Here is a 12,740-nt window from a genome sequence, read left to right as displayed (position 1 = left end):
GAAAATATGGGTAGCAGACATACGCATTTTGCTTATGTGAAACTTACAGTACAACAATGTTGGGTTCTGTCATACTGTAAGTTTCACCTAAACAAAACGAATATGTCTGCTACCCGTATTTTGTTTGTTGTTTTTCTAATGTTCTGTATGTCACTGTAAAGCTCTGTGGTCTCTTGTATCATTAATGTGGACAGGGCCCATATGCTGTATTTTATAACGCTAAGCACTTTGCATTTGTGTTTTCAATTACTATTAGAGAATGTTTAGTATGGTAGAGTATAAATTATATACTTTTATCTTTGCTTTAACAACATATTGCTGGCATTATTCGTGATTTATTCAGTACTAAGTCACTGGTTGTGAATGTTATTCTTTGGGGATAAAATTCATTCCCCATTCTTCATGTCTCCTTGGAGGGGAACCGACTCAGAAAATCATCTCTGGCCTCTCTCCCTCTCACCCTTTACTTCTTGGGAGGATTTTTATAATTAATTAAGTTTGTAAGAATAAACTGGGCATGCTTGTCTCAAACACTTCCTCATTCTTCTCCCGGAATCTGCCGGTTTGCAGAAAGGGTGTTCCCTTGTGTTATCTTCTCCACTAAGGGGAGAGTTTGACAGGGCAGACTCTGCCCCTGCCAGGTAGGCCAGCTGCTTTGGGGGAGCCAGCATCATGTATTGTTGGGCGAATGTACTAGCAGGTCCATGTGGACACACTTAAGCCACGTTGTCCAAATACGTTTATCAGAATCAAAAGAGCTATTTTGATCTTCCTGCCAGATTCCTCTGCCTATCTCTCAGTTGATTGAAAACATGAGGGAAAAAGAAACGTTATTTAGTACTCTCAAATCCCAGCAGTACTTCCAACTGGAATAATCCTGTAGGAAAAGGGAATTTCATCTTTCCGTAGTCTGGTTTACCATGTGGTTTCAAGCACTTGCAGGCTCTGAGTTGGGTCTACTTAATTCCTAGCTGTGTGACCCAGGTTGGACAAGTCTTCTAACCTTCAGTCTAGTTTATTTATCTGTAAAATGGAGCTATAATAGTAATAACGTTATACGAAATGAAGATTAAATACAATAATGCAGTTAGCACAGCACCTGCTCAGTAACTGCTGGCTAACATGGCCATCATGCTGCCTTGTGCCATCGTTAAGGACTGCCTGCATCTCAAAGGTTTCTATGCCTGATTTTTTTTTCCTTTTCTTTTTTTTTTTGGGCCACGCCACACAGCTTGTGGGATCTCAGTTCCTGGACCAGGGATTGAACCCGGGCCCCGGCAGTGAAAGCCCAGAGTTCTAACCACTAGGCCACCAGGGAACTCCCTCTATGCCTGATTTTTAAAACCAGCAACACAGAGAAAAATACTTTGAGAAAAAAAAAAATGAAGAAGAAAGTAAGAAAGGTCAAGGCATGGAAGTCAAAGTAATGTGTTAATAATATTTCTTGGCATTTGTGTAGTTCGAGAAAGACAAAAGAAACCCACTCGTGATTCCCAAAGTGGGTCACAACAAAATCCACCAGTTTGTCAGAAATGTTAACAGTCAGAGTGATGGCTGGTGCAATCTCGCCCTCTGGTGACGGAAGAAGGTGATGCTCTGATTTCACAATGCGGTATCTTGACAAAACCATAATCCTGTATTCCAATGGAAAGAAACACGTGCGTCACTATTGGTCCCACCATATCATGCAAACGGGACTAAGAATATGTGTTCAAGAGGGATGTGCACACTTCAAGCATCCCACTGAGGGGCACTGAGAGCACTAATGTGGCGGAGAGGTATGGGGCAGTCTGCCGGACTGTTCATTGCATCTGGGCTATTCAGCACGTCTCACTGTGTCACCAAGAACAACACTATCAACTCTGTTTAATAAGTGGTATGGAGGGCTTCCCTGGTGGCGCAGTGGTTTAGGGTCTGCCTGCCAATGCAGGGGACATGGGTTCGAGCCCTGGTCTGGGAGGATCCCACATGCCGTGGAGCAACTGGGCCTGTGAGCCACAATTACTGAGCCTGCACGCCTGGAGCCTGTGCTCCGCAACAAGAGAGGCCGTGATAGTGAGAGGACCACGCACCGTGATGAAGAGCAGCCCCCGCTTGCCTCAACCAGAGAAAGCCCTCGCACAGAAATGAAGACCCAGCACAGCAAAAATAAATTAATTAATTAATAAAAAAATAATAAGTGCTATGGAAACATGAAAAGGGCAGAATTAGGATACACAAACTCCATTTTACTAGCACTGTTACTCTGGCAACTTATCTGCATAAACAATTCTAATATTAATCAACGCATTTGAGAATGTATGACCTTGCCAGCCAGGACACAGTGCAACAATTTACAAAATTAGAAATTACAAATGGTCCGATAAAGATAGGAAAACCGGTTCCGCCTCACTCTAAGTCAAAGAACTACATATGATCAGAGCTCAGACCTCAGGCTGGGCGCACCGTCTGGCCTCCTCCCGAAGTTCCTCTGACAGAACCATGCCCACAGTGATGATCCCTGAATGCACAGGCCCAGCCTGTGCTGTCCCACTCGGCCCTCCAGGCTGCACACAAGCACCTATGGACGTCACTTGACCGTCCAGGGGCATCTTCAGTTTAGCACAATCCTGATGCTCACCTGGTCATTCCTGTCCCATTAAAGGGCATCATCTCCTATCAGGGACTCAGGTAAAACACGCTGGTGCTATCCTTGTCACTTCCAGCCCCGATATCTAAACCATCAGGAAGTCTTGTCAGCCCTGCTCCAAGATAGCTCCTGAGTTTGACCCCTTCTTTCCATCTCCACGCCTCCCACTGTCATTTCTCACCTGTGCTAATGCCTCTACCTCATCACCTGTCTCCCTGCTCCCACTCCTGCCCCTGACAATCTGTTTTTCTAGGAACAGCCGGAATGGTCTTTCAAAAATGTAAATCAGATCAGATTGCTCCCGTGTTTTCAATCCTCCAGTGGTTTCCTATCAAAACTGAATTAAAGGGCTTCCGTGGTGGTGCGGTGGTTAAGAATCCGCCTGCCAATGCAGGGGACATGGGTTCGAGCCCTGGTCCGGGAAGATCCCATGTGCCGTGGAGCAACTAAGCCGGTGTGCCACAACTACTGAGCCTGCGCTCTAGAGCCTGTGAGCCACAACTAGAGCCCGTGAGCCACAACTACTGAAGCCCGCGTGCCTAGAGCCCGTGCTCTGCAGCAAGAGAAGCCACTGCGATGAGAAGCCCACGCACCACAACGAAGAGTAGCCCCAGCTCACCCCAACTAGAGAAAAGCCCGCGTGCAGCAACAAGGACCCGACACAGCCATAAATAAATAAAATTAAATAAATAAATGTATTTTTTTTAAAAACTGAATTAAATCAGGGCTAAGCATGGCTTATGGGACCCTGTAAGATCAGGGGCCCACCTTTGACCTCCTTTCTTACTTGTTCCCCCTCAAACCCTGTGCTCCGGCACACCAAGACTGACCTGGCCTCAAGTCTTTACACTGGCTCCTCCCACAGTGGGTCCTGGGTCCTCTCCATCATGAGGTCGGCAGAGAGACCTTCCTGACCACGCTACCTACAGCAGCATCCCCTGCTGCCCTGCCCACCCAGCCGCTCTCCTTTTCTACACAGCACTTACCATTGTCTTAAATTATTTATTTCTGTGTGTCCATGATTAGTTTCCGTCTCTTCACACTATAATGTAACTCCATGAGGACAGCGTCCAGGACAGACACGTTTAGTGCTCAGCTCCTACACTAAATGGTTTATAAGAGTGAAGAATTGAAAGTATCCAGCAAAAGGGAAGCCATTAAAACAGGATGGAATATGTATATCTTCAGCACCTCCTCATCCTCCAAGAAGCATCACTGGGACATATTCATAGGACTAAGGTATAACAATATCAACTTTCCACTCCAAGCCCATGCTGCCTAGTCTTTCAGGGATATGTTTGGGATTAACTCCGAAGGGACACTCACCCCCAAGTGTGATCCCTTGCGCTTGGACCAAAGTCGGTATAGAAACCCAGCTTCTCCCCTAACCACATGGTCAGGTCATTGTTCCCAATATAGAGCTTAGAAGCATCGCTCTCCAAAATTGTTATGAGATCTGCACCTGTTCAGAAAAAAAAATGCACATGGTGATTAACCATAGCAATGTAAAAACAATTAGCAAAACTTGATTCTTTAATCCCCTGCCTTTACTCGTAAATCAAAAACCAAAGTAATTCCTAATGAGTTACTAAAGTGAACTGTTTCAAATCTGAGCTGTAAAATTTTTTTTACCATATTTTGAATGTAATTAAAACATGGGACACCTTGAGGAAAAGTAGGAAAGGATAAAAACATAACTTTTCTAAATTTTCAAATATTAACATCATTCCCCAAATTTCAAATAAGCTTAATACCTTTTTCAAATATCCAATTTATGTTCAGAAACAATAGAGTATACAGTAGTGTTTTATTCCTGGGCAAACACCTCCATCGTATTGACACAGAAGTCAGTTTATTCAGATACCCTGGTCAGATGTGCCCCAGAGGCCTGTAATCAGGACTAAAGGACTAAGGGCCAGAGAAATTTCTTAATGGCATTAGAATCATACAGACCCTCAGCTATTTCTCAGGAGACATGCTTATCATTAGGAATAACTAGAACAGTTTAGCCCTTTAAGTCTCTTGCTCCATTCTCCATGTAGTTGATCTAAGAACAAAACACCCACATATTTTAAAGGATGTTTCATCCAAAGATGAGTACCCCAGGGCATGGAAACAAATAAAATTGGCCCTCAGGCTCTAGAAAGCAATTTGCTTTGCAAATGAGTATCACTCCAACCCATTCTGCCTTTTCATCTGACAATTTTCTGGTCCCCAACAGTGGGTTCCCAAGTGACAGGAGCCACTAGCAGGGGCATTTCCAAGAGCAAAGGCATGACAAGATTCTCCTGCAGATACCCAGTAGGAGACTTTGTTCAGAATCAACTGAATTAATTGCTCTCAAGCAAACACAGATGTGGTTACAGAAGCTTAATCCTCCTGTAGCCGCCCACCAAAGTAAAGACCTTTTAAGAGATTAGTTTGTGACCCAGCAAACCCTCCTCCTATTACTTATGATCTTGCTCAAAATAAACGTAACAGTAGGAGTTTCTCAAAACCTGGAAATAATTTCAGTAAGACTTACCTGTTTGACTGAGCAGTTGAGCTGATCTTTCTAAATTAGACCATCCTTCACTGTCAAAGCCAAACCTGAAAGGCCAGATGGCGGCAAAGACCTCTGTGGCTGGTGCCTGAGGAATTGTTTTAATGATAATTTAGGATGAATGAACAATGGCAGTTTCAGTGATCCACTCTTCTCCACCTCTCTCCACCAAAATTCATATTTCAGCAAAGGATACTTTTTAGGCATCTGCCCACAGCTAATGCATAATAATGAGATATTTGCTAGTAGGTATTTTATAATCTGTGAATTTCTAGCTTAGGCTTGGAAGTTAGGAAGAATGTTTAGAAAGTGATATTTCTGATAAGCACTGTTTATAATAGCAAAAAATTAGAAACAACCTGGCTGTTGTTTCAATAGGAAAAATAGGAAAATGAATAAAAAAACGATCATACATAAAATGGAATACTACACAGCCCTAATAAATGAATTAGGGCTACATATTTCCATATGGATGAATCTCACCAGGATTATTTTAAATAAAAAATTAAGTTGCAGGGCTTCCCTGGTGGCGCAAGTGGTTGAGAGTCCGCCTGCCGATGCAGGGGACACGGGTTCGTACCCCGGTCTGGGAAGATCCCACATGCCAAGGAGCGGCTGGGCCCGTGAGCCATGGCCGCTGAGCCTGCGCGTCCGGAGCTTGTGCTCCGCAACAGGAGAGGCCACAACAGTGAGAGGCCCACATACCACAAAAAAAAAAAAAAAAAAAAAATTAAGTTACAAAATATATATGTCAGATGTTATTTAGATAAAGTTAAAAACATGGAAAAATACAATATTGTATAGAGGTGTGTCATGTGTAATAACAATATAAAGAAATGCATGAATATGATAACAAGCATATGCAGGAAGGGGTTACCCTTATATCAGAGAATGAGACCACAGAGGGATACATAGAGTCCTTTATCATATTTACAGAGTGGTCTGCCAACTCTGCGTTATACGTGGTGTTGCTCCCCACTGCGCTGGCAAGGCCAAGGTTCAGGAGCACAGCACCCTCTGAAGAGTCCTCTTTTGAGCCCATGGGTCCAGTCAGAGAATGCAGTGCCCAACACTAACCATCTATTTCAAACTAATACCAACGGATCAACAACAGGGATCCTGTGAAAGAGTATGGCCACATTAGACCAACTCTATCACCACAACTGAAAAAAACAACTCAAAGTGGAACATACAAGTTCAAGCTGAGAGAAGGGTAAGCACCACCTCTTTGCATAGGAGGGCCACCACTTAACCTAAACAGCTCATTGTGCTACAGCAGTGAGGTGTGAATCGCATCTCTATGCAAGAAATATTACTCAGTTTACTGAATGTCCTATAAAGAGAACAGAACCATCAAGAGAGACTTTGAGAGGCATGATTATATTCATCAAGTTATAGCTTTTCACGTAACTACATACCTATGATTAACTCTGGCTCTCATCACTCCAAAACCTGTTATTCCCACGTCAGTAAATGCCACCACCCTCCATCCAGTTGCTCAAGCCAAAACATAGAAGTCATCCTTGATTCTTTCCTTCTTCTCATTCAGTGTCATCTAATCCATCAGCAACTTCTATCAGCTTTACTTTCAAAATATATTCTAAGTCTATCCACTCCTCTCCAACTCCAGGGCCACGGCTCCCATCCAAACTTCCAGGGTCTCTCTCCTGGACAACTGAAAAAGCCTCATAACTTATCTCCCTGCTTCTACTCTACAATCCATTCTTCACAGAGCAGCCAAGTTAATATATATCATATTTCTTCCTGCTCCTGCTTGAAATATTCTGGTGGCTTCCACTGCAAGAAAAATAAAGTCAGAACTCCTTTCTGTGCTCTGTAGGCCATATATCATATAAAATTCTATATCAAAACTTTTAATGACTTACCCCTCTTCCCAATTTCTTCTCATAGGTTTTATGCCGTAGTCCTAGTCCCAACAACTTCACACTGACAAGCAGCCACAAAACTAAACAGAAACTGAAATAATTGTTTAGAAGAAACTAAGTTTCTTTTTTAAAAAAATAACTTTATGAAAATATTGAATTTATTGGCCAAGATTGTATGTAAAGGGGCAATGTCTAGTTCCTGGGTTAACTTTCATGTGTGACATGCATATATAACCCATACTTTAAACTCAGGTTTCAAAGAAGCTTCCCTAAAAACGTTCCAAGAACCATGAACTAAAATAAAAATAAATCACAAATATATACAAGAAATAATATACAAGAAAGCAAGTCTCCATGAGCAGGAACCACAGCAAAAACACCCTGCTGAATCAAACCCAAAATACTTCAGATAGTAAAAATTTTAGAATCGAATATAAAATAAGCATGCTTAACATGTTTAGAAAAATAAGAGAGGATATTCAATGGGATAACTAAGAAATATGAGATTAAATTAATGGGCAAGAAAATTTGTAAAGAAATTAGACTTCTAGAAATAAAATTATATGATAATTATAACAATTAAAATTAGAAACTCAATGGACAAGATAAAAAGCAGATTAGACAAAACTTAATGGAGAATTAGTACAAGGGGCAGCTTAAAAACCTTAAAAGGTTTTTTAAAAACCTTAAAAGGTTTAAAGGTTTTTTAAAAACCTTAAAAAGGTTTTTTAAAAACCTTAAAAAGGTTTAAAAACCTTTTTAAAAACCTTAAAAGGTAGAGAATATGAAAGAGGTTAAGGGACATGAAGAAGAGAATAAGAAGATCCAACACATATCTAACTGGAGTCAAAAAAGGAGAGAAGGGAAAGAGGTAATATTTGCAGAAATAATGCTGAGAATTTTCCAGAACTGATAAAAAAAATGACTCTTCAGATTCAAAAAGCCCAAACACTCACAAGTAAGGGAGGGGCTGGATCCACATCCAGATGTATTACAGTGAAACTCAGAACACCAAAACAAAGAAAAATCTTAAATGCTGCCAGAGAGAAAAGCCACTGTATCTTCAAAAGAGCAAAGATTACACTGATGGTTGACTTCTCAAAAGCAAAAAATGGAAGTCAGACGATAGGGAAATACTATCTTTAATGTTCTGAGAAAAAAATAACCAACTACTGAAAAAAAGAAATCGAAGGTATAATTTCCAACCTAGAAACAGAAGTGGAGAGGAGAAGGATAAGAAAAAAGGAAAAAGAAAACTCAGTCAATGCAAAAGCAAGAAGAAAAAAGAGGAAAAATACACCTAGAGAAAGTAGAAAAAGCAAAGTAAGAGTATGGAAATAAATCATAACACAAGGGAAATCACGACAAAAATAAACTACATTTCAAGTTAAAAGACAAAGATTGACATTCTAGTAAAAGCAAACAATGGAGACAGTAAGGAGGTCAGTGGTTGCCAGGGTCTGGAGGAAGGAGGGAAGGATGAATTGGTTGAGCACATTACCATGTTTACAACAGTGAAACTATTCTGTATGACACTGTATAGTGGATAAATGTCATTATACATTTGTCAAAACCCACAGAACACATATAAAAAAAGAGTGAACTCTAAACTGTGGACTTTAGTGAATAATAATGTATCAATATTGGCTCATCAATTGTAACAAATGCACCACAATAATGCAAGATGTTAATAATGATGGAAACTGAGGAGGTGGGAGTGTGAGCCGATATATGGGAACTCCACACTTTCTGCTCAATTTGTCTGTAAACCTAAAACTGCTCTGAAAAATAAAATCTATTATTTTTTTTTTAAAAAGCAGACAGTCATTGCAATTGGCAGGGGAGGGAGGGATGAACAGGCAGAGCACAGAGGATTTTAAGGCAGTGACACTATGCCATATGATATTACAATGGTGGATATATATCATTATACATTCATCAAAAACTACAGAATGTACAACATCAAGAATGAGTCCTGGGCTTCCCTGGTGGCGCAGTGGTTGGGAGTCCGCTTGCCGATGCAGGGGACGCAGGGTTCGTGCCCTGGTCCGGGAAGATCCCACATGCCGCGGAGCGGCTGGGCCCGTGAGCCACGGCCGCTGAGCCTGCGCGTCCGGAGCCTGTGCTCCGCAACGGGAGAGGCCACAACAGTGAGAGGCCCGCGTACGGCAAAAAAAAAGAATGAGTCCTAATGTAAACAAAGGGCTTTGGGTGATAGTCCTGTTTCGTTGTAGGTTCATCAGTTGTGGTAGGGCATGTCACTAGCAGGGAAGGCTGTGTATAAGTGGGCTCAGAGGGTCCTACGGGAAATCTCTGTACTTTCTGCTCAATTCTGCTGTGAACCAAAAATGGGCCCAAAAAATAAAGCTTGTTTTGGAAAATCATACAAAGCTATCTAAACAACTTTGTGAATAAGTTGTTTCAAGTGCCTCAATTTGATGAATGAATTAAATAATTTAATAATAATAGTAATAATAAAGACAAAGATTATCAGGACTAAAAACAAACAAACAAAAGCTGCCAGATCCTGATTTCAAGGGACAGACCTAAAGTATAAGAATACATACAAACAAAAAACAAAAAAACACCTAAATTTAAATTTTTCCCCTAAATTTTAATATCTTTTTCAAATTATGATGGAACATATATGAAAGTGTTTATATAATGACCTTACTGCTTCATGACATTTCCTTTAGAAATATATTAAAATTTTATTTAGCTTCTTAATTGTGTTTTAGCTCTTTACACCATAAGATTCTGTCTTCTCTAGTAAAGCATCAGGTCATTGACGGTAGAGACCAGATTTTATATATCTTTGTATTCTACATAATGCTATGGAGTTATGCAGTATGTTGTATCCTAATACACTATCTGCAAATGTTACACATTCAATAAACATTTTTATTTAATCTAGTATATTTTGAGATGAGTCAGACTGAATAGCAAACTAATTTCATGCCTGAGTTTCCAGCTCATCAATATTCCAAACATTAACATATTAAATCTTCCAAAAAAGAACAAGAAATGAAATAAATGGTCTCAACTATTACAACAAAATATTTTGGAAATCCTACCTGTTAAATCTACATTAGAAGTGAAACAAAACTAATACAGAGTATTTATGGTTGAAAAAACACAATATCAGATATTTGCTTTAAAGTATTTTACCAAAAAATGTAAGATAGGTATTAACAACATTAGCAAATGTTAATAATTGTTGGAACTGGTTTAAGGGTACATGAGAGTTCATCATACTTTTTAATCTCATATGTCTGAAAATTTATGTTTCATAATAAAATGCTTTTTTTAAAACATCTTTATTGGAGTATAATTGCTTTACAGTGTTGTATTAGTTTCTGCTGAATAACAAAGTGAATCAGCTATCTGCATATGTATATCCCCATATCCCCTCCCTCTTGTGTCTCCCTCCCACCCTGTCTATCCCACCCCTCTAGGTGGTCACAAAGCATCAAGCTGATCTCCCTGTGCTATGCAGCTGCTTCCCACTAGCTATCTATTTTACATTTGGTAGTGTATATATGTCAATGCCACTCTCTCTTCGTCCCAGCTTACACTTCCCCACTCCATGTCCTCAAGTCCATTCTGTACATCTGTGTCTTTATTCCTGTTCTGCCCTTAGGTTCATCAGAACCTTTTTTTGTTTTTTTTTTTAGATTCCATATATATGTGTTAGCATACAGTATTTGTTTTTCTCTTTCTCACTTACTTCACTCTTTATGACAGACTCTAGGTCCATCCACCTCACTACAAATAACTCAATTTCGCTTCTTTTACTTACATTCCCACCAACAGTGCAAGAGTGTTCCCTTTTCTCCACACCCTCTCCAGCATTTATTGTCTGTAGATTTTTTGATGATGGCCATTCTGACTGGTGTGAGGTGATATCTCATTGTAGTTTTGCTTTGCTTTTCTCTAATGATTTGTGATGTTGAGCATCTTTTCATGTGTTTGTTGGAGAAATGTCTATTTAGGTCTTCTGGCCATTTTTGGATTGGGTTGTTTGGTTGTTTGATATTGAGCTGCATGAGCTGCTTGTATATTTTGGAGCTTAATCCTTTGTCAGTTGCTTCATTTGCAAATATTTTCTCCCATTCTGAAGGTTGTCTTTTCATCTTTTTTATGACTTCCTTTGCTGTGCAAAAGCTTTTAAGTTTCATTAGGTCCCATTTGTTTATTTTTGTTTTCATTTCCATTTCTCTAGGAGGTGGGTCAAAAAGAATCTTGCTGTGATTTATGTCATAGAGTATTCTGCCTATGTTTTCCTCTAAGCGTTTTATAGTGTCTGGCCTTACATTTAGGTCTTTAATCCATTTTGAGTTTATTTTTGTGTATGGTGTTAGGAAGTGTTCTAATTTCATTCTTTTACATGTAGCTGTCCAGTTTTCCCAGCACCACTTATTGAAGAGGCTGTCTTTTCTCCATTGTATCCTCTTGCCTCCTTTATCAAAGATAAGGTGACCATATGTGCGTGGGTTTGTCTCTGAGCTTTCTATCCTGTTCCATTGATCTATATTTTTGTGTGTGTGCCAGTACTATACTGTCTTTATTTTTTTTAGAGTTTTATTTGGTTTTGTTTTCAAATTTTATTTATTTGTTTTTGGCTGCACTGGGTCTTTGCTGCTGTGTGCGGGTTTTCTCTAGTTGCGAAGCTGGGGCTACTCTTTGTTGCGGTGCACAGGTTTCTCATCGCGGTGGCTTCTCGTTGCAGAGCACGGGCTCTAGGCGCGTGGGCGTCAGTAGTTGTGGCATGCAGGCTTAGTAGTTGTGGCTCGCAGGCTCTAGAGTGCAGGCTCAGTAGTTGTGGCGCACGGGCTTAGTTGCTCCGCGGCATGTGGGATCTTCCCAGACCAGGGCTCAAACCCGTGTCCCCTGCATTGGCAGGCGGATTCTTAACCACTGCATCACCAGGGAAGTCCCCATACTGTCTTGATTACTGTAGCTTTGTAGTATAGTCTGAAGTCCAGGAACCTCAACATAATAAAGGCCATATATGATAATAAAATGCTTTTAAAAAGGAAGCAAAACTATACTCACCAAGTTTCATGTATTTTCCACTCTCTCTGAAAAGCATTTTAGGGCTGTTTTTTGTTTGAAGATGAAAATCAAGGCTTTTCTTGGGACCAACTAGCATATTCAGTCCAATAATTAGCATCACTGTCACTGTTAAAAAAAAGAAAGATGAATATATTACATTCTAATCCAAAAATCCTTCTAATGGTAAATTCCAGGAGCCTTGATTTCATTTAAATGGACATATCCTGAAAAATCAGTTATTGAGTTATCTCAGTACCTAATTAATTACTCCAGTGTTACTTTTGATAATTAGGATGATCATAAGAAAAGGTAGGGTTCTAGAAATTATGCTTTACATTAAAAAAAACCCGTACTTTTTCTGATGAGGGGTTTCTTTGAATTTCCTGAGTGTTTCCTAGTTGTTAGGTTGGTAATAGTGTCGGTCACTGACTGTTGGTCATGCAGTGAAGGGTGGGGAGAAGAGAAAGCAGCCTTCTGGACTGCCTTAGGGACTCAGTCTTCTCCACTGAAGGGACCACAGGCACCGAGTTGAGGAGCACAAGAGGAGGATTTGTAGGTTCTTAATACGGCAGTGTTTGTGGCAACAGTTCTGGCCTGGATTGTGGGTCCACACAGAGGATGCATGCTG

General features: G+C 40.3%; 1 protein-coding gene across 1 annotated transcript in view; it reads right to left on the bottom strand.

Moving 5' to 3' along the window:
- The window catches only part of CWH43 (cell wall biogenesis 43 C-terminal homolog), a 43,269-nt gene that overhangs the window by 9,615 nt on the left and 20,914 nt on the right, over positions 1-12,740 (bottom strand). The window contains 5 exon segments of the mRNA XM_079920199.1: positions 1,485-1,634; positions 3,956-4,091; positions 5,154-5,259; positions 7,058-7,137; positions 12,113-12,238. Of these exon segments, the coding sequence (XP_079776325.1) occupies positions 1,485-1,634; positions 3,956-4,091; positions 5,154-5,259; positions 7,058-7,137; positions 12,113-12,238 (598 nt within the window).

The sequence above is a fragment of the Stenella coeruleoalba genome (genome assembly GCF_951394435.1).
Source record: "Stenella coeruleoalba genome assembly, chromosome: 4".
Classification (NCBI taxonomy): Eukaryota; Metazoa; Chordata; class Mammalia; order Artiodactyla; family Delphinidae; genus Stenella; species Stenella coeruleoalba.
The sequence above is the reverse complement of the archived record's forward strand: the minus strand, read 5'-3'. Positions and strand labels throughout refer to the sequence as shown.